General features: G+C 39.0%; 2 protein-coding genes and 1 pseudogene across 2 annotated transcripts; all 3 read left to right on the top strand.

Annotated features, from left to right (window-relative positions):
* Positions 1-7,374: 7,374 nt before the first annotated feature.
* Positions 7,375-10,470, top strand: LOC120289563 (receptor-like protein EIX1). Its single transcript, XM_039304648.1, has 2 exons — positions 7,375-8,275; positions 9,122-10,470. The coding sequence occupies exons 1-2, from the start codon at positions 7,375-7,377 to the stop codon at positions 10,468-10,470; spliced, it is 2,250 nt and encodes a 749-aa protein (XP_039160582.1).
* Positions 10,471-16,705: 6,235 nt separating this feature from the next.
* LOC104424417 (heavy metal-associated isoprenylated plant protein 39-like) lies at positions 16,706-17,705 on the top strand. Its single transcript, XM_039305756.1, has 3 exons — positions 16,706-16,847; positions 17,007-17,085; positions 17,269-17,705. The coding sequence occupies exons 1-3, from the start codon at positions 16,839-16,841 to the stop codon at positions 17,511-17,513; spliced, it is 333 nt and encodes a 110-aa protein (XP_039161690.1). The 5' UTR covers positions 16,706-16,838; the 3' UTR covers positions 17,514-17,705.
* A 1,002-nt stretch (positions 17,706-18,707) lies between these two features.
* On the top strand, positions 18,708-24,710 carry LOC104426972 (annotated as a pseudogene).
* Positions 24,711-25,047: the final 337 nt, after the last annotated feature.

Raw genomic sequence — 25,047 nt, 5'->3', positions numbered from 1 at the left:
GTGTCTTGGTTTTCAAGGAAACAAAGCACTTGTGTCTCTTTCAACAACGAAGCGAGTATGTAGCTCTTGGAAGCTGCTGTTCACAAATTCTATGGATAAAACAACAGCTAAGAGATTTTGAAATTGAAGACTCATGCACGGAGATTAATTGCGACAACACCAGCGCTATCAACCTCACCAAAATCCAATTCTCCACTCAAGAGCAAAGCATATAGAGATTCGACATCACTTTATTAGAGATCATGTTCAAAATGGAGATGTCTCAATTCAATTTGTTGACTCAAAGAATCAACTGGCTGATATACTCACAAAGCCTTTGGAGAAAAATCAATTTGAGTCTATACGGTCCAAACTCAACATTTTGAGGTATGAGGATATCAAAGTCTAAAGACCGTCGGACTCGAGCTAACAAGACTTTATCTCGCTGTCTTGGCTCGACCTTCGGATCGTAAGTCTTTCTCTCTCCAATCTTATCTTGAAAAGGTACGATCATCGGGCTATGTTTAAATTGTTGCTATATTTAATTAACGTAAATATTGCATCGATTCATTTTCAAAAGGGAAGTTATTTTTGAAATAACTATTTTTTGCGGATAAAGACAGTTATTTTGAAAAGGCATATTTTTATTTCCTTTGTGACGGTTCGTTTACTCTTCTTTTTAACCGATTGTGCACTGTCGATTTCTCTTCACTTTTCTATTCACTTTTCTCTCAAAAACCCTAGAAAGCATCGATCCTCAATTCCCGTTTGTCTTCTTCGCTCAATCTTCAAAAAGTTGTCATCTTTTCTGGGAAAGTCAAGCAAGGAATCTTCCAAACACTGAGAAAGATGTCATCTTCACGAAAGTCCTCAAGAATCGCAAGCAGGGGACCACAGAGAATGAGTGAGGGCCTACGCACTTCGATCTTACTCAAGATGAAGTTACTCCGGATCGAACCGAGCCCACAACATTCTCGGCAGCGTCATTCTCCACCAACTAGTCCTCAAGGCGTTGTTCATCAGCATCAAGAAGAAATCATCGAGGATGTAGACCCCAGACAAAGGATATAGGAACGAATATATCTTTCGCGAAAATGGAAAGTTTGGGAATCGCTCGTAAAGGGGTGGCCGAGGAAACCCTTGCGAATATCCCAAGTGATCCTCGTGACTGGGACCGAATCTGTAGATGGGAATGACGATGACAATCTGTTTCAGTCTATTTCAACCGAAAATGGGTATTGCGGCTGAAATTCAAGGAAAAATGGGAGATTTGTTCAAATCAAAGGAACAAAAGGATCTCGTACTCGAAATTGCTGAAGCGTGGGGTAATAAACCCTAGGAGTGTGGACTTTGATTTTTTGGATGCTGTGAAAGTGAACTTGAGGGAAAAGTTCAATTATCTTCAACTTGAAAAGTTTTGCTCTGACTCAACTGAGGCTTATGCTGAATTGACTGCATATTTCTATTCAAATCTTAGCTTTTTGGATGCGAATAGATTCTCCTTCAAGTGTTAAAGAACAAGACTATGTTGTGGATATGAATATCTTTGGCAGATGTGTTAGAAGTTGAGAGAGGCGGATATCAACCAATCAAAGTTTCCATTGCTCGGGCCACACTTGAACCGGTGAAGGACGGGAGAACAGATGAGAAGATCACCTACTCACGGATGAATGCATTCAACATCTTGCTTCACAAGATTGTGATCAATTGCCTTCGGCCGAAATCAACTTCCAAAACTGATGTTTCAAGCTCTGAGGCAAAGTTGATGTATGCCATCCTCTGTGGTAAGAAGTTCTCTCCCTCATACTGTTATGTTTCACATGTATAGAGCAGTGATGAAGGACAGAGGTCAACTCCCTTACCCAAGCCTTGTTACAAAGTTATTCAGACATCTGGATATTCAGCCTCCGCAAATCTTTTGTGTTCGATCATGCGATCATATGGTGGTAGGACTAAAAATGGTGACCAAAATGCGTCTGAAGGAACTGAGCAAGGAATTGGAGAAATTCAAGGAGAAGACTCCTGCCAAATCTCATCAACTCTCTTCTACTGCTAAGAGAAAAGGGAAGGAGCCCATGGCTGCTTCATCAAAGAGAAGAAGAGCTCTCCTCGTTGAGGATGAAGATGATGACGAAGACATCACCATCTCTGCAATGGCTTTGAAGAATTTAGGTCGTCCTGTTCCACAGAAAGAATCGGAACAAAAGACGAAAGAAGCAGAGGAGAAGGAAGAAGAAGAAAGAGAAGCAGAGCAAGAAGCAGAGGAAGAAAGACCTGAAGAAGAAAGAAGAGAAGAAGGAGAACCTGAGGAAATCTCTTCTCCACCTGTAGGCATGGAAACAGGGGGAGATCAGGAGAAAGGAGTGACGTCTTCATATCCTGATGCAAGTGAAGGAGTCGGTCGCTCGCCCGTTGCACCCGGAAGATGTTTATGCATCTCAATTTCCAGAGGAAGGTCATGAAGCTTCATCGCCAAACCTGCGAGACTATGCTGATCCACCATTGTCTGCTTTTACTCCATCAGATCGAGCCGAAGCAAGTACTCAGACTGATAATGGAGCAGATTTTCGCAGAATCATGGATATTCTCTTGGAGATGAAAGGTCAGATTTATGCCTTGGGATGCGAAGTTCAAAGTTTGAAGAATGAAAGTCAAGCTTCTTCCCTGTTCATTGAATGATAAGATGCAAGCCCTCTCTATTCGAATCAGGCCAATGCCAAGAGTGAGGAGGTTGTACAGTGAAGGAAGACTTTAAAAGGTTGGAAGGCATCGTTCAGTCTATGGAAGATTTCCAGCTTGTCCGCATTCCCAAGACTTCATCTCATCCTTTTTAATGATGACAAAAAGGGGGAGAGATGCATGATTTGATCAAAAACTTTCAATCATTTTTTAACTGTTTGTTGTTGTTTAACTGTTTTTGACAGACTTTGACTTTGTTTTGTGTCTGGATGAGAACTGAACTAGACTTGGATTTGACTGCTTCTATTAACAAGTATTGATATCTTATGGATGGTTTTATTATATACTAGACTAACCTATTTTCTGTGGTTGCAGATTCTAGTGTTAATCTTTTAGCCATTCATCTCTATAAGATATGCATATGTGTTTGAGAAATGTTTTGCGTCAAAGTTATCCAAATCTGCGAGGAAGGTTTTGTCACCATCAAAAAGGGGAGATTGTTGGAGAAATCTTTGTAAAGTGTTTTGAAGTTGACAAAACGTTTCCATCGATCCATCAAGGTCTCCAGACTCGTTAGTTAAAGTCTCAAGACTTCCTGACAGCCGACTCAAGACTCAAAGTCTATCCTCATTGACAGATCTCTAATCCGTTGAAGAAAGGTTATCCGGCGGATGTTTTGTTCAGGATTTAACCTTATCATCTGGATAAGATCTCGTGGTTGGAGAAGACGTATAAGAATCCTTTGATTGATCAAGATTGATTCAATGACTGAAGATTCGATGATTGTCTAAATATTATTGGAAGGTTCTACTTATGGAAACCGAGATCCCGATTGTATGGGCGAACAGATTGATGGGCTATCAACACGTTCCTTTAATAGCTCGAACAATCTTCCTAATTGATTCCGTCCAACGGGTAGATTGGAGAAATTCCTTTGGTAAGTGCCAACGGGTATGATGGCATAAAGGAGTATATAAGGAAGACGTTCTTAGTTGTTCGAGGTGTGCGCGATAGAAGAATTCCAAAGTCTGAAGCTCCTATTTGTTTAGATAAATCCTTTGAGCGAATACTTGTATACAAAAGAGAGTCTATATTTGTGAGAGACCTTGAGGAGGTGTGGTAAAACATCTACACTGTGGAATCAAGGCAAAGCTGTGCTGTAACTTCTCTTTTGATCATAGTGAAATCCAGCCGGTGGGCTGTCAGTGCGGAAGAGTGGACATAGGCTTGGAATAAGCCGAACCACTATAAATCCTGTGTTCAATTTTCTCTTCCTCACTCTCTCTACCTCAATCGTATTTCATTTTGTTAATTAAGAGAGAATTTACTTTCTATCATATGTTAAGAATCGCTTCCGTATATCGAAAAATTGTTTAGGCACCTATTCACCCCCCTCTAGGTACTCATACTAGCAATATCAGACTCGGGTTGGAGTTATTCGTGGACTTTCAATTTCACGACCTTCAATTGAAGGAAACATGAAAACGTCCAATCGCAATTGAAAACCAAAACGATGATTAGATTCCCTGGAATTGTTGGATACGTTGGGTGCGCGCATCCGTTACTCACACGGCACGTAAATCACTGGTGCACATGACATGTTATGAAATTTGAGCACACCCATACAACCCTTTGTAAATTCTCTGTGTGCTCTAAGAATATCGAAATTCACTTCATATTACTTAAAAATGTGTAAAAGCCATTTTTTAAGTAACTATCGTAGTAACTCTGTTAACGCCAGCATGTTGTATTGAGGTATGAATTTGATACTTATTGTGAACTAACTTATTGAGACATGATATGGCATACATGTATGGACTGGTTCTGTTCTGAGGCTTAATGACAACAGATTTGATTTTTGAGGCATAACCATAGCCAATATGGTTTTTGAGCCTGATGAAGCATGACGGTAGAGTTTTCTTGATATGGGCAATTGAATGAGTATGAAATATGTTGTATATATTATGTTGCACGGTTTATGATTGGGTGCATCCCTTATGAGTGTTAAAATGTAAGCATTATGCTTAAAACATGGGGAATGCAATGAATTTAATTGTCTTCATATATATGGATGCACACTTAGTTTCTAAAGCTGCATTCTTTTTTTGCTTGATCATATAGAAGGGTGATTATCAATAAACGAACCGTAGATTTGCTCACCCCACTTTTTAGCATTTTAGGTTCTGAATATAAGCAAACTTAATCGAGTCATAGAGAGAGCGAGAGGTGGCATGGGACTCTGTTTTACATTACTTGAGAAAAAGCTTTTAAAATGAAATATATTACACTCATTTTGATTAATTCACAAGGCCTTGTTTTTGTTAGCATATTTATTTGATGAAAGGTTTTAATAAATTGATATTCTTGTTAAATCACTATATTTAGCCGGAGATTTCGTCCTTTATCTTATAAAGGCCGATAGGTCATTCCCTAAATTCTTGGAATGGAATTAGGTTGCAGTAACTTCAGTCACCTATCAATGTTCATTTGGTCACTTCAAAATTACCAACTCCCACAACAATTTATCAACATTTATTCGTGCAGTTTGCTTTGTCGACCTGTTTAAATTATTAACTTTTGTCCGAAACTACCATTGAATGCACATGTGAGAGATATGAAAGAAAGAAGGCCAGCATAGGATATATAGAGGTAAAGAAGCAAATAGATAATTCCTAGTTGGCCGTAATTCAATTATGACTTCACAGGTACACTGGTCATCGGTCTAAGTTTCTAAGAAAGAATGCAACAAGATCAACCATTCAATAATATATAGAAGAGAAATAATTGTGTGACAATCATTAATTTATTGTGAAAATAATAGTCTATTTTGGATTATAAAAAACTAAAAAACAAATAATTATAAATTGTTATGGGGTCCACTACTTCTATGATTTATGGCTCGTAAAAGTTATTATTTTTACGGTAGCTTAAAGACTGTTATGTTAGCAAAATCTTATATAGAGACAATGGAATGGAATGTCTCATGATTCGTACCACACTTATCTTTTTCCTCTTCCGAACTTCATCATTTCCATAATTTCTCCATCTATATACATCTCGTGGAAGTTCTACAACGTGGAAGGGCAGTAATATGAATATGGTCAGTTGAATGAAATTGAAAGTCAGCTTTTTCCTCCTGTTGATTTACAGATAATGATCCTACAGCTTCCAAAACATTGATATGAACTATTATCCTGTAAGTTGCTCGATTTACACAAAGAGAGAAGCGTGCAGTTCATTAAAATTTTGTTAGAAATTGCATTTCTGCAAAAGAAATGCAAATAAATCAATATAGACCCAAGTCATTGTATAAGATAATGACATGGACCTCAAGACTTGACTTGGTGCTTGCGGGTCTTGCACTGCGAAACTTCACCATACATAAATTCCACAAACATGCAGCCGGGCCAGCAGCCCAAGTCGTTGTATAAGATAATGACATAGACCTCGAGACTTGACTTGGTGCTTGCGGGTTTTGCACTGCAAAACTTGGCCATACATAAATTCCACAAACATGAGATTCGGCCAGCAGCTCCTCCACCCACAAACTCCCAAAAAAAAAAAAAAAAACCAAAAAGCCAAGTTCCTCAATATCTTCACATCACTCTTTTAACTTTAATTTAATAGTGGGTTCCCGCATATTTTATTCCTTAATCTTTAAGTGTTTCGCCTGACGTCTTCCCAATCCAATTTGCACATATTCTAACCTTATCCTACATTGTTCGATGATGGGATACAATTACAACTTGGTGGGTTTTCATCTAGCTAATAAATTAAAAGTATGATTTTGAAATATATAACTACCTCATCAATTATTTGGGGCATATGCCTGTTACAATGCAAGCCTTAACTCCACCGGTCCAATCAATGCTAATGAAATGCGGCCGTTCAGGAACATCTTCGACTGTAAGCACAAAAGTCTGATGAGATGATCTTAAATTTGACTTTTTGGGAGATTGTCGATTTGGAGTCAAGTCATAGGGATGTTGCTGGATAATTTTAAAATCAACAAATTGATGTTTACGTTTACAGAGATGGTAAATGAAATTATGTACACATGATGTGCATGGTACACTGATGATATAGAACAATAATTGATTACGTTCACTATCATTCCTTGCCTTCTCACTATAAATGCCCTTTGTCCATTCTTAAGAATCCACTCAAAACCAACTTCCCAAAATTTAAACAAATGCACCCAAGCCAAAGACTTGAAGGCTGATCCGGCGTGCAATATAGCTTTCATTTTCAATTTCATCATCTTTCATGGCGGGACATGATAGTGTAAAAGTGCTCGTATTAGTAAGTCTGCTGTTAATTTTAGACAATGCATATGTATGCTTGTGCAGAAACGGAAACTCATCCTCCATCTGCTTTGAAGAAGAAAGGAATGCTCTGCTGCAACTCAGACAAAGTCTCTCGGACCCATCTCACGTCCTTCCTTCTTGGAATGGTGAAGATTGCTGTCGATGGATCGGAGTGACGTGCAACCGAGCAAATGGACACGTCGTCAAGCTCCAAATCACATCAGTAAACGAAAATCCATTCCCAACAGCAGAAGAATTGTCGTTTGATGACTATGATGACTCGTCCCCACGAGTTTTTTTAACAGCTGGTGAACTACACCCTTCTTTGCTCAACTTGAGATACTTGAGCTACCTAGACTTGAGCGGGATTTTTTTCGAACGTGCGTGCATGCCCAAATTCATCGGCTCCATGAAGCAGTTGAGGTACCTTGACTTGTCACACTCTTTCGGTTTTGCAATTGTTCCTCATGAATGGGGAAATCTCACCGAGTTGGAAGTCCTCAATCTCCACGGTTCTTATGACGGGGATGTTGTTGATGACTTTCAGTGGCTTTCACATCTTCAGGCATTAAAGTACCTTGACATGAGTGGAATACATGTTAAAAAATCTGGAGACCTCATGCAGGTGATCAGTGCACTCCCATCTTTATCCCATTTGAGCCTATCAGATTGTGGGCTTTATAACTCTCACCTGTCTTTTGATTGCTTGGCGAATTCTACTGCTCTTCATCTTGAGTACCTCGATCTTTCAATGAATTTATTGGGGGGCCCCATCCCAAGCATTCCATTTCAAAATATGACTTATCTTGAGCACCTCGATCTTTCAGGGAATTTGTTGGGGGGCGCCATCCCAAGAATTCCGACTTCTCTTGAGTACCTTGATCTTTCAGAGAATTTGTTGGGGGGCCCCATCCCAAGCATTCCATTTCAAAACATGACTTCTCTCCGGCACCTTCATCTTTCACCAAACTATTTCAACTCTTCAGTACCAAGGTGGTTCAATAACTTGAGAAATCTTGTCGATCTCAATCTTGCATACAATTCGTTGCAAAGCATTGAAGGAGGGTTGTTCTCCTTCTTAAGGGAACACCCGTTCCTTGAGTCACTATATTTGAATTATAACGAACTTCATGAGGAAATATCTTCAGTGGAGGGAAGTTCTTCGGGGCTTATCGGGAAAAACTTCAAGCGGCTGGTGATAAGCAATAATTTTCTTCAGGGGGCTTTGCCAAATTGGCTGTTTCACTTGAAAAACTTGACGGTACTTGACCTATCATATAATCAATTACATGGAACCATACCATCACCAGGTGATTGGTTATACTTGAGAGTACTTTGTCTTTCTAGTAATCAATTAACAGGGAATATTCCCGATGCATTTGGAAGATTGCAAGTCTTATCAATTTTAGATCTCAACAACAATCTTCTAAATGGCACTATTCCACAAAGTCTTGGACAACTTCAATATCTTTTCTGTTTAGATCTTTCAACAAATTCCTTGGGAGGAACAGTTTCCAAAATCCACTTCTCCAACCTCTCGAAGCTACAGCACTTAGATATCAGCAACAACCATTTAGCTATCAAGGTGGACTCTAACTGGATACCACCTTTCAATCTCTCATACATGTGGATGGTGTCTTGCAAGTTCGGAACAGAATTTCCGCGATGGATAAGAACGCAAGCTAGTCTCATGGATATAAATTTGTCCAATGCCTCCATTTCAGGATCTCTCCCAAATTGGCTAGGTCTCATGTCATTATCCGACTTGAATCTCTCTCACAATCAAATAAATGGATCTCTGTCAAAATTTCCTTCTAATCTGCATGAGCTTGATTATGAGTATGATCTCTCTCATAACCAGATAAATTCGTTAAATCTCTCTCACATCCAAATAAAAAAATCTTTGGAATTTTTTTATATATATTTAGATCTCTCTCATAACCAAATAAATTCATTAGATCTATCTCCCAACCAAATAAATTCATTAGATCTCTCTCCCAACCAAATAAATGAATCTTCGGAATTTCTTCATTTTCTATCTTTAGATCTCTCTCACAACCAAATAAATTCGTTAGATCTCTCTTGCAACCAAATAAATAGATCTCTGTTAAAATTTCCTTTATATCTATTAGATCTCTCTCACAACTTAATTTCAGGACCAATTCCGCAAGATATTGGCCTAGCAATGCCTCAGTTGAGCACCTTGAATCTGAATGACAATCTCTTAAGTGGTCCAATACCCACCTCTTTATGCGAGATGGAATTTATAGAAGTGTTGCACCTTGGAAGGAACAAATTAGTTGGCGAGGTTCCTGCATGTTGGAAGGAGCCACCTCTGACACTCCTTGATTTGTCATCCAACAAGTTGTTTGGAATCATACCAAGTTCTTTGGGAAATCTATTTGCGCTTAGGTCACTACACTTGAACAACAACAGTCTTCATGGAGAAATTCCTGTGACTATAAACTTTTGCAGGAACTTGCAGATTTTGGATCTTGGCGAGAATAAAATCTCTGGTAGTGTTCCACATTGGATTGGACCACGTTTTCCATCACTACAGATTCTTAGACTGCGAGAAAACATGTTCAATGGAAGCATTCCTTCACAACTATGCTTACTCTCTGCGTTGCAAATATTGGACATGGCAGTCAACGATCTGACAGGAACGATTCCAAATTGTCTTGGCCATATGAAAGGTATGAAACTGAACAAAAGCATAGATGAAGGCAACTCACTCTCTCCTACTTATGCGGCTGCACCTCCCATGCTTGGGCCAACAGCGTTCAACACTATAATGGGCATCGCTCCAACAGCAACAGATTGGACTCAAGAGCATGTGGAGCAAGTTGTGAAGGGGATGGATCTTGACTACACGACACTTGATCTACAGCTTATGGTGAATTTAGATCTCTCGAGCAACAAATTGGTTGGGCATATTCCAAGAGAGCTTACCTTGCTCTCCGGATTGCGAGGCTTGAACTTATCGCGCAACTTTCTTTCTGGAGGCATCCCGACTATGATTGGAGACATGAGATCGCTCGAGTCACTTGACCTTTCAATTAATCACCTTTCGGGAACAATCCCACAAAGCTTTTCTGCATTCATATCACTGAGCAAACTAAACTTGTCACACAACAACTTCATGGGGCCAGTTCCGAAAGGAAATCAAATCCAGACACTTGATGATCCTTCCATTTATGCCAGCAATCCTCTACTTTGTGGTGATCCTCTACAAAAGAAATGCCCTCAAGCGAGGGGCCCTCAAGCAGCCCCTCAAGTGCCGGAAGAAGTTGCCAATGAAGAAGGTAAGCTTGAAAAGGTAATGTTCTACATAGTAATAATGCTCGGGTTTGCGAATGGGTTTTGGGGAGTTGTTGGCAGTTTGGTGTACAACAAGAACTGGAGACGGGTGTACTTCAACTTTGCGGATCGTAAAGCAGACATGGTGTACGTGATTGTTGCAGTGAAGGTGGCCGAGTTGAGGAGGAGATTGAGAAGAGTGTAATGGGCCTGTTATCCACATCAATTAGTCCAATGCTTTATTGATCTAGTGAAGTTCTTGTTTTCTTGTTCAAGCAAAATTGTCTTTGTAGTTGGTCTGTTTCTCCTTATCGTAGTAACCGATATTTTTTTATTTTTTTTATTTCAACCTTGTTCCAGCAAGCCGTCAATGGAACAACTTGGAAAGTGCAAATCATGTCATTTTGTAATTTGGTGTTAATCAGCAATCTAGCAGTACTCCGTGTCATTATACTTTAACTGTTTTGGTTGTCAATGATGTCAAATTATGTTGGCAAATTTCATTTCGTCCTCTTTATGCTTTTGCTGTTAATTGCATGTTGAGGGCAATACAAAATTAGGACTCGAAATTATTAATGGCATAGGGCCCGCCGATGTTCAATATATTCCTTTCCTAAGATTATGTTTCCTTTCTCAATTTCGAGACATGGGAAAAAAAATTTGCATGAACTCCAAATCACAATGAAGGACTCGTGAAATGTGAAAAACAACTCTTCTCAATGTGAATACATTGTGAATTCGAATATTGGTAAATTCGTTATAAAGTGAAAGCTTACTAACCATACTTGTAATATTTGAAAAATATTGTTACTTTTCAGGTTATTAGAAAATTCTATAGAGGATTGGATGTACACGACCAACTTATAACATTTTAAAGATGTTTGTTATTTACTAATTTATTGGAATATTGTCAAATTCATTATATTTAGTAGTTTACTAAACCATACTAAAATTTGAAATTAACTGATAACTTACTAACATTTTGATAAATTAGTAATTTTTATCTTTTTTATTATAAAATATGTACAAGTGTACTTACTAAACTAGAGGTTAATAGTTTATCAACACGGTGACCCCAACCCAAACACCAACCCACCCCCCCCAAAAAAAAAAAAAAAAGAAAAAAACCCAATCCGCCCCGGTTCGGATTGTTTCTTGGGTTGGTTTACTTGCCCGCCTAATCTTTTTATGAAAAGTTCAGGACAGTTCTAGCTATTGGGCTACAAAATGTCGAATCCCGAAGATACATACTCGGCCCAAATTTCCAAAAAAAAAAAAAAATATTAAGACTTAAGAAAGAAAAATATCTAATCTGATTTTTGTCATTTCCTCTCTCACCTTAATCGTGTTCCCTGCTTTGATCTAAGACCCTCTTGTGCTTGTGCACTCACTCACGACCAATACATGTTGGTAAATAACCTTAAAAAGTGATTGGCATATCTAATCGAAGAAATAGTTCATAATTCAATATTGACATTTGTAACTTTAAAACGTTGGCAAATTTTTTATAATGTTAACTTTCAGCATGGGTGTTTAAAATCTGGAATTATATTTGAAAATCAGACTTTGCTACGATTTAAAAAGATAATAGGCACTGTATTTAGTACCTGAATCACTACGTTTGCTCACAACTTTTGATATCACACATGATTCCACATATCAATTCTTTTACGATTTAAAATGTTTTAGGTGCGCCGTCAATGCAGTATCTGCCATGATAATTGGTGCTGGTTTGGACAAATTGAAATGGGTCTCAACGACAACGGGCCCCTAATATTTTGGATCGCGAGGACGCGTGGGGAAGCGGCCGGTGAACGATTGCTTAGGGATGCATTTCTCCCTTCGTCCTTAAGACCTGAGGCACTTCTGATTTTCCAGCAGTGTCTTCCAGCCACTGCGAGCTTCTAACAAGACTCGATCTTTTGATTTCTTTGTTATGTTGTTGACGAAATCGTGATGGCGAATGTTTAAGAATTGAGTGTGAGGCTTCCATCGAAGCTCCTTTTGTTTTAAGGCTTAAAGTTTTAATCTAAGATACTATAGTTGATACATGTCTATGTAAATCTTTTATCAAAGTTAGTTTTTTCGAAAATCGAGGTTTTATGCCAAAAATTGGCATATAGGCTCGCTATAAATGATCAAATGGATGATTGTCCAGAAAATGATGGGATTAACAAATTGCAGCTTTTGCCAGAAACAATTACACCTCATTGCACTTAGTAAAATCATCAGCTGTAAAATTCGCCCGCATTTATCTAATCAATAAACAATCTCTCATGCGCTGTACGCACCAAAAACAGGTTAATAGTAAGACATTTGACTATTAACTTGAAATCTCCCATGCACTGTACTCCATCGTTGAAATCCAATCGATTCCCATCCCATATATTGATAATTTGTCACCATTCACTTAAAACATTTGACTACACTTTGTCTTAAATGTGCGAAGCTGCATGTCACAATCTCTCATAAGATCGACCTTACCCTTGTGCTTGTATACCACGGAAGATTATTTAGAGAGGTTGCTTTTCTTTAGGACTTTGCTATGGAATATTCTGGAAAGGAAAGTCACCCCCCATGCCCATCCATCCTTCGCACCTCTCCATTTAAAATAACACTTCACTCGATGGGATGTAATAAAATCATAGCCTCTTGTGTTGTCATCTAGCCAATAAATTCAAAGTGTGATTTTAGAAACTAATTGCCTCATCATTTATTTTGGGGCAGATGCATGTCGCCATCAATTAAAGTATGGTAATTGAATACAACTTTGTGAGACCATTTATGAATGTGAGCACAAAAGTTTAAAGAGATGATGTCGACTCTGAATTCTTTTAGAGATGTACGACTTGGGAGTCAAGTCATCCGATGCTGCTAGATAGTTTCTTAATGGAGAACACTTATTATGTGTGAGAAGAAAGCTCATAAATAGTATAAAATAACCTTGGGCTCTATGCCTACCAACACTTCTACCACCGTATATCATCAATTATCAGCCATTAGATGACACCAATCAAGAAAAATGTCAACTAAATAACAAATTTTAGTCATTATCGATAATAGTATAGGTATATTATTGTACATTTAAAACTTCCTACACTCATCACCTCTTAGTGAAGCTTTATCCGATCCACTTAAACAAGACAATTTTTCTGTGTATAAAGGTGTTAATTGTGCTATTGAAAATAGTATGTCGAAATGTAAATTTAGCTAGAAAAGATTATGAAACTCCTAAGATATCGTACAATATATGAGATTGGTGGGGTTCTCCATTTATTGAAATTCAATTGATTCTCATCCCATATATTACTAATTTGTCAACATTGACTTAACACATTGGACTATACCGTCTTAAATGTGCTTGTATGGTGCGGAAGTTACAAGTGTCTCCATTTATTGAAATTCAATCTCTCCTAAAATCTACCTTACCCTTGTGCTTGTATAGTGCGGAAGGGTATTCGCTTTTTCTAGGGACAAGTGGGTTGTTCTTTTTATCATGAGCGGTGCAGGAATCTTTCCACATCGACCCTATTTTATATTCCAGTGAACTACACTCCAGCTAGGTATTGTTCATGATACAAAAGCTTAGCTCAAATCAAGGGCATGAAAAATTTCTGGAGAATAATACATCATATGGTTTCCTGGCTTAGGCAATGCCCTGGTTCGAAAGAACTACAGAAAAATCGACAAAGAATCATCGATGTTGCCGATTCTTGAAGAACTTGTAGAGACCCATTAGATTTGGAAACAAGAAAGAAGAAAACCAAGCCAACACATTTAATCTCAAGCCTGCAATGTTTGATTAATTTGAGATATACTCATGATTTTAATGAATTAGTAGGATTACTGCATAAACATTCATCGAAGATAATGACTATTATATTCTGATTCATCATCAAGATGTCTTTTCTTTTTGGAAGTTGGACCTAATATTAGTTTTTATGTACAGGATAAATAGGACCCTTGGAACCATAATGATCTAGTAAGTGCAATTCAAATTGAGTTAGAGAAAAAACTTTCATGCAGTAATTCACAGTAGACTAAAACTAGACTCTCTGGTTACTGATCAGTTCACAGGTTGGATTGAGATATACGAAGGGTTTCCATTCCTTGTTGTGATAGGCTTGGGACACGAAGTCCCAATGTATCTTCCTCTCTTAGGCACATGCTTTGTTTGGGAGCTTGTGATCTAATTTGGCTTAGGTCAATTTAAGCAAACCATTTTCAATCTGGTCTAGCACAAATCTGATCCAATTCATTCATTTGACAAGTCTACCTCTTTCAAACTCATGGACAATGCATCTTTTAGGCCTTCCAACCAATCTATACGGCTCTAGACATCACTAAGTAGTCCATATGTAAGACATTAATTGAACAATAACATCTTGTTGTTTCTTTTTCCTAGAGGCCAATTTGCTCTTCCTTGATTCCCTTGCTGGAGCTGGATTTTCTATCCTCAGTGTTGCCGAGTCAATCGCGGGTAATAGCACCGGTCGGCACTTATGACTTGCTCTACGTACTTTACTCGCTTAGTTTTTCTGTCTCCCGCTCTATACTTTTCAAAAGTCCAAGTTACTTCCTTTTCTTTCGATCTTTGCTGTGGACAGTCAAACATTTTTCAATAAATGGCTCGAGATCTTTCCGAAGTACAAATACGGAGACTTCCATACTGCCGGAGAGGGCTATGTAGGTATTCGTGTTCAGTGGTAAGTGGCCATTTAATTGTAAAATGTAATTTTGAGTCTCTCGCGCGTAATAAACATTTACATCAGGACATTAGGACCCTCAACTCGCTGGACTGATCATATATCAAAGCAAAGGGATCGTGTGATCAATCATCAATCCAAAGAGAATATTGGCGAGATGATTAGGCGTCGAATCTACATGTCAAAGCACATCCATTTTCACTATTGAACTGGACCAAACTATTGCTCTTTTCTTGGGAAAATTTTTTTAGCTTGGAAATACCTCTCTTGATAAAGCAACTGGACAACCCAGAATGGTTGATTACTTGTGGAGTCACGGTTGATATCAAACATACACTATGACTAAGTTTATTTCGTGGAAATTAAATAATTTAGAAAATGTTATTCTATAAATGATCACTTATAATAATTAGTCAATGAAAAATATTTTTATCATCAACAACGATTTATATTTAAATATTTCAATGGAATGGAAATACGATGGAAATACTTTTTGTTTATTCACTTTTATTTTTTCAGAGTTTTAAACAATCATTTTTAGAAAAAAAGAAACATAATATTTTTTGTATGGGAGATCCATACAGGTGAGATAGCTCCAAAATTTATTCCTAGAGGCCAGAAAATGAACGCATAAGAAAGCCCGAGAACACTTTGATACTTATTAACCTCTGCTTTTCTCTGCAAGTAGTAGTATTTGATGTACAGAGATGGGTTTGGATTCTTCTCGGATGGAGACGCTGTCAACTACTTGAAAAGAAAAGAGGTGCAAGAAGCTTTCCACATGGACCCCTCCTCCTATATTCTGGTGAATTCCGCTTTAGACAGGTGTTGTTCATGACATAAACCTCGGTTCAAATCATGGGCATGGGAAATTTCTGGAGGATAATTAATCATGTGAGATGGCTTATGCAAGTGACCTGGTTCAAACGAACCACAGAAAAAGCGATAAACAAGCATCAGGGTGGCCGGTTCTTAAAGAACTCATGGACACCAATTTTGCAGATTTGGATACATAGGCAAGGTGTATTAGATTTAGAAACGAGGAAGGAGAAAACCACGCCAACTTATTCGATCTCGAGCCTGCAACATTTGATTAATACGAAACTGTAATACCAAGGAGAACGAAAATCTATGAAGAGGAAAAATCACGAGTAGCAATATATCTCGATTGTCGATTATGGCTTTCCCCTAACCCAACCAAAGACCACAAGAAGGATTCGAACCGTAAGGCGGATAGGGTGATTTGCATACATCCGTGAAGATTAATTTGTCCATCCTTACCATATTTCGACTTAACTAATAAGATACATAAGCTAGTGAAAGCGGTAGCTCATCTCAAATCATGAACTTCTATTTTGATTTTTTTGAAATCGTATCAAAACCCACCATGGGCCATACCAGCAACGTCACTAGTTGTGACCATGGAACACCTCCTAGGAAATCGTGCGGAACATTAGACACACTCGCTCAAGTGATATATCGAGACAATATTCAATATACATAAATGCATGCTTGCCCAATAATTTTGGATTTTGGGCTATTGCTACCTCTTTTGAATTGGAAAATCGCCTGAACTGGGATGATGTCTCCATTCAGTTTTTGCAAGTAAGTCCTTCGATTTCATGTGTTGGCGCTTCCTGAGAATTTCACGTCCAAGGAAACAGGACTGATGTGACCTGCTCACTTTTTGCCTTATGTTCCTTGCTTGACATGAACGTTTTTCAGAAAGATCGACCGACCTCGAGTTGGACGTTGCGCACGTCTCTACATAAAGCTCGAATAATAATACGCCCCATAGAATCTCTTCCCACCTCCACCTCTCACCTCCCCACCTTCGGAGTTCCCTCTCTCCAAGCTTCAAATCCTCATGGCTCAGGTCCATTCCAGCTTCATATATTTCTCTCCATCCACGTTAAATTTCTCTTACCCTCAGCTGCATGATCTCGTTTTCTTCACAGGACTGCATCTTCAAACGTCGAAATTCAACTGTTCTAAACTCCATCTTTTCCTTCCTGTTCTGAATTCTTTGCTGCAGAAGGTGATACTGAAGGTGTTGACGATGGCAGACGACAAAACGAAGCAGAAGGCCATCGAAGCTGCTGCTGATATTTTCGGTATCGGAATTCATAACCCTTAATCTGTTCATTTTCAAGCTATTCTCTCACGCGAGGATTTATAATTACGTGAGAATCAGTTGCTGCTGCTGCAAATCCTGGGGCTGGTTTACTTTGTCATCTTGGTCATTTAATGAATTTATGTGGCTGACGGGTGCTTTCCATTATGCGCTGCGAGGAAAGGGGTGGACTCGATAGCGGCGGATTTGACGGATCAGAAGCTGACGGTGATAGGGCTGATGGACACGGTGGCGGTGGTGAAGAAGCTGAAGAAAGTGGGGAAGGTGGACATCATATCGGTAGGACCAGCGGTGGAGGAGAAGAAAGAGGAGAAGAAGGAAGAGAAGAAAGAGGACAAGAAAGAGGAAAAGAAGGAGGAGCCCCAAGTGGAGAAAAAAGAAGAAGCAAAAGTTGTGGAGAATAAATGAAGAAAAAAAAATGAGTGATCCTCATTGGTCAATTGCATATCCCTAGAATTTTCCTTTCTCTCTTTTGTTTTGTTTTGTTTTTGTTAATAGTATGCTCATGCAAGATAAGAATTCCATGTCACAGCTTATTGAAATTTAGATGAAAGGCATGTATTAAATTAAGGTATTGAATAACTTACTTCTACTATTTTCGATCTTGAATTGAGTTCAACATCTTTTCTTACGAGAAATTCCGAATATCTTTGTCGAATTTCATCGATTTATTATTGTGTATATCCAAATCTTAAAACTTTTGACTTTGCATGTTGGATTTGCCTAATCGAGCAAATCCCCCTTCAATAAACGAAACTCAAAAGTCAAGATGCCAAATGAGAAAAGGGAAGTGGTAATAACATTTTCAGAAAAAAAAAAAGTAGTAATTTGGTCACATAATCAAATTTGAATGTTCATATCAAGACTCTAGATGAACTTAAAGTTTCTAGAAGTAGGAGTCACAAAGTGATGAAATTGATAAAAATGACTAGTACTTTTTAACTTTTCATTTTTTTTAATCTTGCCAAACGCATTGTTTATCTTTTAGTTGATTTGAAGTGCTCGGAACCTTTTAAAATATTTCAAAACTGACTTATAAAGTCGTATAGTGTTCAAATAATCAAATAATGTTTATTACTTTTCTCAAAAGGAAAATTATACGCAAAACAAATTACATAAATGATTCCTAAATTTTGGTTCAGTTTGTATTATGGTTTATCCATTTTAAACTTGTTTCGTGTATTGAATCCATGAATATGATAAATTCATAAACTAAATTGAATATTTACATAAAAAATTTAAGGATGGTTTGAATAAACTAAAAGTCCCGCAATTATATTACATATTGAGTTAAAATTTAATGGTCACATGGAATAAATCAAAAAGTTAGAGACCATATTGAATATTGGATTGAAGTTTAGAGATTATTCATGCAATTATTCGTTATATATAAAAGTAAGAAGTACAAAGCAATCGCCCCGTAACCCGGTGAGCCACTCAGCTGAGTCAGGGGCTGCAACTCGGCGAACTCGCGGCTCGCCTTCCAGTATATAAAGCCCCCCCACCTCAGAAGCGCCAAATTCAAAATCTTCCTTCCAAGCCGTCCGTTAAAACCTCCCTCCCTCTTCTCCTCCTCCGTCTCTCCCAAACCTGAGAAACAAGATGCGAACTCGCTTCCTCAACATCGACTACTTCAGCGCCGAACCTCCTCCTCCGCCGCCGCCGCCGCCTCCGTCGTCGTCTCCGGCCCAAACCCTAACCTTCCTGGACCTCCCGGTCCCTCGCCTCCCCTCGGCTCTCCCTCTCGCCTCGGAGCAGGACCTCCTCTGCTCCGGCTCCCTCTACGCGATCGGCGTCTCCCTCGAGCTCCACAGGCTGGAGATCGAGCCCGCCCTCTCGAGGTTCCTGCCCGACATCGTTCCTCAGTTCATCGATGACGCCGGAGGCAGAGAAGGTTGCGTAAATGGAAGCGTCGAGGTATGTCGCTCTTTGGCCGTGTTTGATGCTTAAAGTAGTCGGTGATCACTCGTGATGCTTCGCCACTGTTGGTTAGCTGCGTGAGGGTGAAACTGGAAATGTTGAGCATCTATTAGGAGTTTGAGTTTGACGTGTGATTGATTGGGAAAACGCCTGGAGATCGAGCTCTCGTTTTAATCTGTGGATTTCAGTTTGAATTTGGTGCGATCCTCGCCCTCTAAGGCGTTGCCTGTTTAGATTTTGCGTCAGGATTAGCTCTGAACTTGTGTGAATATGAAGACAGTTCATCGTCCACGAGGCATAGTAGTTTGACTTCAGTTGGTTTTGGTATTCCCTTGTTCAACGTTCCTTTCCTTTTTGGTTGGAAAAATAAAGAATTTGGAAATTATGATAAGGGAGGAAAAGCTTATTGGCTCTGGCATCTTTCATTATATCCACTTTTGGCCGGTGAATTAGCAGAGTTATTGGCAGTTGGTATTGCCTGGTTGAGTTCTGTCAAGCGGATTGTTCCTGCTTACTTGCAGAAAGAAACAGAGCTAAGCTCCGGAGCAAAGGAAAGGTTGGGCTGCTGTTCAACTAGTAAGCCTGCAGCTAGGGAAGCTGAACTTTCCAAAGTATGAACTGATGCCAGAGAAATTTTTTTTTTACTCTTATCTTTTCAGAACTCCAGAAAAGTTTGTCTTTGTCTTCCTGATGTTATGTTACTGCAACCATCAGTTTAGCAGTGAAAACTTTGTCAATGAAAAGGGCGCACAAGGCATGGCAGCATTCCAGCTTGAGACACCAGAGCTGGGTAGTTGCTTGGTATGCTGAATATCGTTAGCAAGTTACAGTGAATATACCAGAAGTGTGATGCCACAGTCCTATTTTTGTTCATTGTAATCTTCAGGAGAATTCTTACTTGCTTGAGGAAGAAGCAGTAGGCATCTTCTCTGAAGTTCTTGAAATTGAAAACAATGAGGTAAATTCCAGGCTTAACTTAGTTCGTAAGATCCTTCCATTTTATTTTTCCCCTGGAACTTGTTGCATTTAAGCTGAACTTTGTTCTTCAAACAGCAAGCATTAGTTTTGACCAGTAGATAATTTAAGAATACTAGAGATAAGTGGCAACTCTAATTCATCAAGGACATCCATTTTTATCAATCTTCGATGAGTGACCCTGTGGTTACATATTGCGACATGTTTCTCTTTCTACATGAAAAATATTGAGCCAGTTTATGAATGTTAGACCCTCCCAAATGATCATAGTCCATCGCTTAATTGATGATTGAGCATTTGCTTGTCCTTAAGAAGGCAAAGTCACTACTATCATCCAAGTCTGTATTTAGATATTTGCTAGGATAACCATCGGCAGCCACAACACCACAACAGCTGGTTGCTTTCAATTGTTTCGCCAAATGGTTGTCAGAATTTAACAAGATTCTGGTCCAAGACTGTAAGGCATTTGGTGGTTTGCTAGCAGATGGATCTTGATGACAAGCTTTCACTCAAGATAGATACTTATCGCTATATTTTTACTGACAGGATGCACCCAGGCTGAGCTTTTCGGTGAACTATATTTTGGAGGCTCAAGAAGTGGTCACTAAATTTGGAGACACAAGTATACAGTATCTCATAGAGTCGAAGGCTGTCTTTTGGGAAGATGATGCTTATGCTGTGGGCCAGTCGGACTTCCCATGTATCCAATTTCCTCTTTTAGAAGGGGAGGAGATTAGTTTGGAAGTTATGACAAGCACATCTGTGCAATATGAGCTTGTAAAGCTTCTTCACAAAGTCAAACCATTATATCTAAGTCAAAATGATGATTCTCCATTTGACACCAAAGAAATTTTGAACTTGCTTGAGAAGGGCCTTTATGAATTTCCTTCACACCATTGTCTGTTTAAGGATTACCTTGAATCTGACTCTGTAATAGGAACCACTTTTCTGGAAATGGATTTTGTGAGCATTTTGGACAGACGTTGTCCACGAGGCAACTCACATTGTAAGGGACCATCAGACACAGATTATTTTTTGTCAATTAGCCCAATTGTCTTCGAGGACTTTCAGATACTTAACATTGGGACAGCTCTATTTAGTTAGGTCTTCAGCTTACAAGAAGTCCATGAACCTGAGTTCTGCAATGAAATGCTGCAGGAAAAGGTGAAGTTCAAGAATTATGAGAATTGGTAATCAGTCGGGAACTGGCTCTTGTAGATGAGATGTTCAAATCACTGCCCGTGCCAGTTCTCCCGACTCTGTACTAGGAACATTGTCTGCAATTGTTGCAGAAGCCCTGATTGATTTGAAGCCACAGCCTCCATTGGCATCCGATGGGATCTATTTAAATTGGCATCTATTGAGGAAGACAACTGCAGCTCTGCGATCAATTCCTTTTATCACAATATGGTAGGGGAGCTGAACAGGAGTTTTGACTTCGAATTAAGCATTGCCAATTATGGGAAAGTCATTCTTGACTTCATCCTTCTTGATCACAATCCTAGCAGGCCTAAATTTGAAGAAGGCAGTGGGCCATTGGACATGCTTTCTGACAGGGTCTCTTTGCTGAGGGAGGATCTGACTGAGGCTGCTTCCCGGACGTCTACTGATACTGAATACCAAAAGCCAGCAAGTCAAACACTGGTTTCTGAGTATGATTATGAGAGGGCTTCATCACTATTTAAATCCATGTCACCATTTCATGACCTGGACTTCTTCTTGAATCCTTCAAAGATAGAGCTGAAGAAAATAGTGTACCTGCAGGCAAGATTCCTGGTGAAATGAACAATATCCATGTGGTCAAGGTTCCTGGTGATATTACTTGCAAGGTTTCAATTGGTAGCCCTGGGACAGGAAATCCATCTTATGAGCCACCTGTTGTAGGATCGGGCCATACTGAGCTAGGGCTTGTTTCTTTTCCTGATGCGGTTGTTATTGTGAACACACAAAATTCAAGTGAAGTAATGTTGGTGTCCAGAAGAAGCACATATCAAAAGATTTTGGCTATGGAGAAAGAAGGAATTCAAGTAATTGAGTGTGATACAACCCTGCCAGTTGATATTATAATCAGTACTGCAGTTTGCCTGGTGTGGTATACTCGCAAGAACATTGGCAGAAAAGCCTCTGGTTTCAGTGAAGGATCTTCAGTGTTAGCTTGTCATATTGAGAATATAGCAGCAAATATTCTTACGAACTTGAGCTTTGCTTTTAGGGCATGCATTCTGGTAAATATCATTCATTATTCCTTGTTGTTAGACCTTTCTCAACCAGTTGAAAAGGAAAATTATTTCCTCTAGAGACAAAAATTTTCATTTTTTGTTTTTTTAGGAAAAAGTCTAGCAGTTGTGAAGAAACATGTGCAGTGATTACATTTATATTTCAGTAACAACTGCTGTTTCAGCTCCATCTCATGCTTTTACTTGAGATTTTCTGTGTCATGCTGAAGGTGAACTTAAATTGTTTCTGCATGCAAGCACAGTGTGATGATGATTTGCTATAATATACTGTGCCCTGTGCATATTGTTATGAAGTTGTTACTCTTAATGGGTTTTTGCATCTCCTCCCTTTTCATACTATTACTTTTCTTCTTTTGTAATGTTCGTTTAGCCAAGTTGGCAAAAGCATGCAACTTATGTCATTCCTTACAAGAAGTTAGTGCAGGTCTGTGATTTTATGATTTTCTCATTATCTTATGCTTGATTATTTCTACCAGATATTTGAGGGGGAATCTGGCTTTCTTGCTTCAGTAATGGAATCTTCAGATGGAATTTATGCTGCGGCAGCTAGTCTGGGAATTGATTTACAACTCCTTTGCTCCTTTTCACCTGAGTTGACTGATGAGATCATATTGAAATCTATTGCTAAGGAAACTAGGATTATTAGGGTCTTTATACTAAACTTCCTGAATCAGAGACACTGGCAGAATCTTTCCTGACCAAATTTCCTTCTGTCAATCCACTATCAGCTCACGCAATACTGTCTTCTGAAGGGATGCTCAGTGACTTTTTTGAATTATCTCATGAATGCAGAGTCACCACGGTCCAAAAATATCAAGTTCCTGAAGAAAGTGTTTCTCTTTTTAGTGCTTTATGCCATTTGGGGAACGTGAGGATTCTCGGTCTATAATGACAGACTGCTCTTCTTCAGTGTCATCAGGCCCTGACTCTAAACACTGCCATAGTAAGCTGGACTCTGGAGGGAAAAGATGTAAGTATGAGAAGCACCCTGACAAAGGTGATGTACCTGTGGACGACCTGCTGCATTTTCAGCCTTCAAAACTATGTAACAGCAGCTCCTCAAAACTTCCTGGGTTTACAAATCTATATGATTCGACAATACTCAAAGATCAGGAGATACACAACAAGTTTAGAGAGCCCAATTCATGTGTTGATCATTTCCTAGGTCAAAAAAGAGGGATGGATGAGTCAACTACCACATATCCTTCTAGAGTCGGCAACCGATTTGATTCTGGGATCAAAAAATGTGTTTTCTCCTCTAATGTGACTGAGCACCAAAGCCTAGCTCCTGATGATGATTTCCTTTATTGGTACACAGGAGCACACCTAGCTACAACGGACACCTTCGATTGGACGGATATCAAGAACTCTGATATTGTTCATGAGGACACTAAAGGTGAAGCTATCAACCTTACCCATCCATCAATTGCTAATCCTTTGGAGTTTTCATTTTCATTGCCAGATCTGGAAAACAATGCCAGAGGTGGATCCAATCATGCAAGTAGATTTTCCTTCGATCGACACAATTATCCGACTTTCCCAACAGTTGCTGAGAGCGATTCTACTTCATTCATTCATAGCCCTGGGAATCATCAAAGGCAAAGCTTACAGGAAGAAACTGATTGCTTTTTATCTACGGAGCTAGTAAAAGACAAAATGCCTACCGACAATCAGGACAAACTCTTTAAGGGGTTTTTGGATGGGAGATCCATGGAGAACTTACATGGTATACCAGTACAGGAGAACAGGGCAAGGTATAATGGAACACCACTTAGAAATGCCATTCACATGCCCCACTTGCAAAAAGGTTCACCCTGGACAATTGAGTTTCTGAACAGAATCTGGGAAAAGAGCAAGTTGTGGCAGCAATCCCTTCCATCCAGTGCATCTCCTTGTTATGGCAATACACGGACCAAATCAAATACAACAAAGAGAAGAAGTCCATCGATTCTCAATTTTTAAGTATCAAGGAGGTAGCACTGTCAGAAAAACACCTGAAGAGAAGAGGCAGAAGAGATCCACACAATCATTTGGTTCGTTCAAGAATGGAAAAGTGGCAGCATCTCTGGTCCCTTCATGGACTCCTGTGGATAAAAGAGCAAGACGGGTTTGTCTGAATTCCTTATTCGATCTTTCCAGTGCTTTCTACCAAAATTTCAAATAAATAGCTCATTTTAGTGCAGAAACTTTCCTTTGTGACAAATGATGCTGAGAGCCAGACTAAGCTGGTTTGGGGTGATAAAGCCAGAGAAATTCACGACCACTGAACAATGTGCTTCTTGAGCTGATCAAAGGATAGAGAGTTAGGGTGAGTAATCTCTCTCTTTACAAGATAGCCTCACTTTTTGTGAAGATGGCGAGTTAACTGGATTCCTCGGATCATATCTAATTTTTACATAATTTTTCACAGAACTGAAGATCCAAGAAAAATTTATGGGATTTCGCATCAAGAAATTATGCACTTATAGGTGAGTTTCCATTAGGATTTATTTCCTCTATTAAGTCAGACTAGGCTTATGGCCAAAAAATGTCAGACTAGGCTGGCAACTTCAGCTGCACAGATCAAACATTAACAAATGTTCTCTTTTATTAGTCGAGCAAATTCCTCTAGCATTTTGAATAGAACTATCTAGAGAAATTAAAGTCATCACTGATGTATAGTTCTTGTATTGTTATTCAGTCGCTAATTCTGACAGTCAAGTAGCTGCACTGTGAATTGAAGGGCTTACTTTTGAAATCCAGATATGGTTTTAGAAAATTTTCTCAAGGAAACCATGATTCTCCATTATATATGGATTTTTGGTTTGCGA

The sequence above is a fragment of the Eucalyptus grandis genome, chromosome 11 (assembly GCF_016545825.1).
Source record: "Eucalyptus grandis isolate ANBG69807.140 chromosome 11, ASM1654582v1, whole genome shotgun sequence".
Lineage (NCBI taxonomy): Eukaryota > Viridiplantae > Streptophyta > Magnoliopsida > Myrtales > Myrtaceae > Eucalyptus > Eucalyptus grandis.
Note: the sequence above shows the minus strand (reverse complement) of the source record. Positions and strands in the feature narration are given on the sequence as shown.

Coding starts and splice junctions, on each gene's coding strand:
- LOC104424417 (XM_039305756.1), top strand. Junction 17,086..17,268: donor AGCTGCTGCTGATATTTTCG/GTATCGGAATTC, acceptor CTGCGAGGAAAG/GGGTGGACTCGATAGCGGCG.
- LOC120289563 (XM_039304648.1), top strand. CDS start 7,375: ATGAAGCAGTTGAGGTACCTTGACTTGTCACACTCTTTCGGTTTTGCA. Junction 8,276..9,121: donor TGGAACCATACCATCACCAG/GTGATTGGTTAT, acceptor ACTTAATTTCAG/GACCAATTCCGCAAGATATT.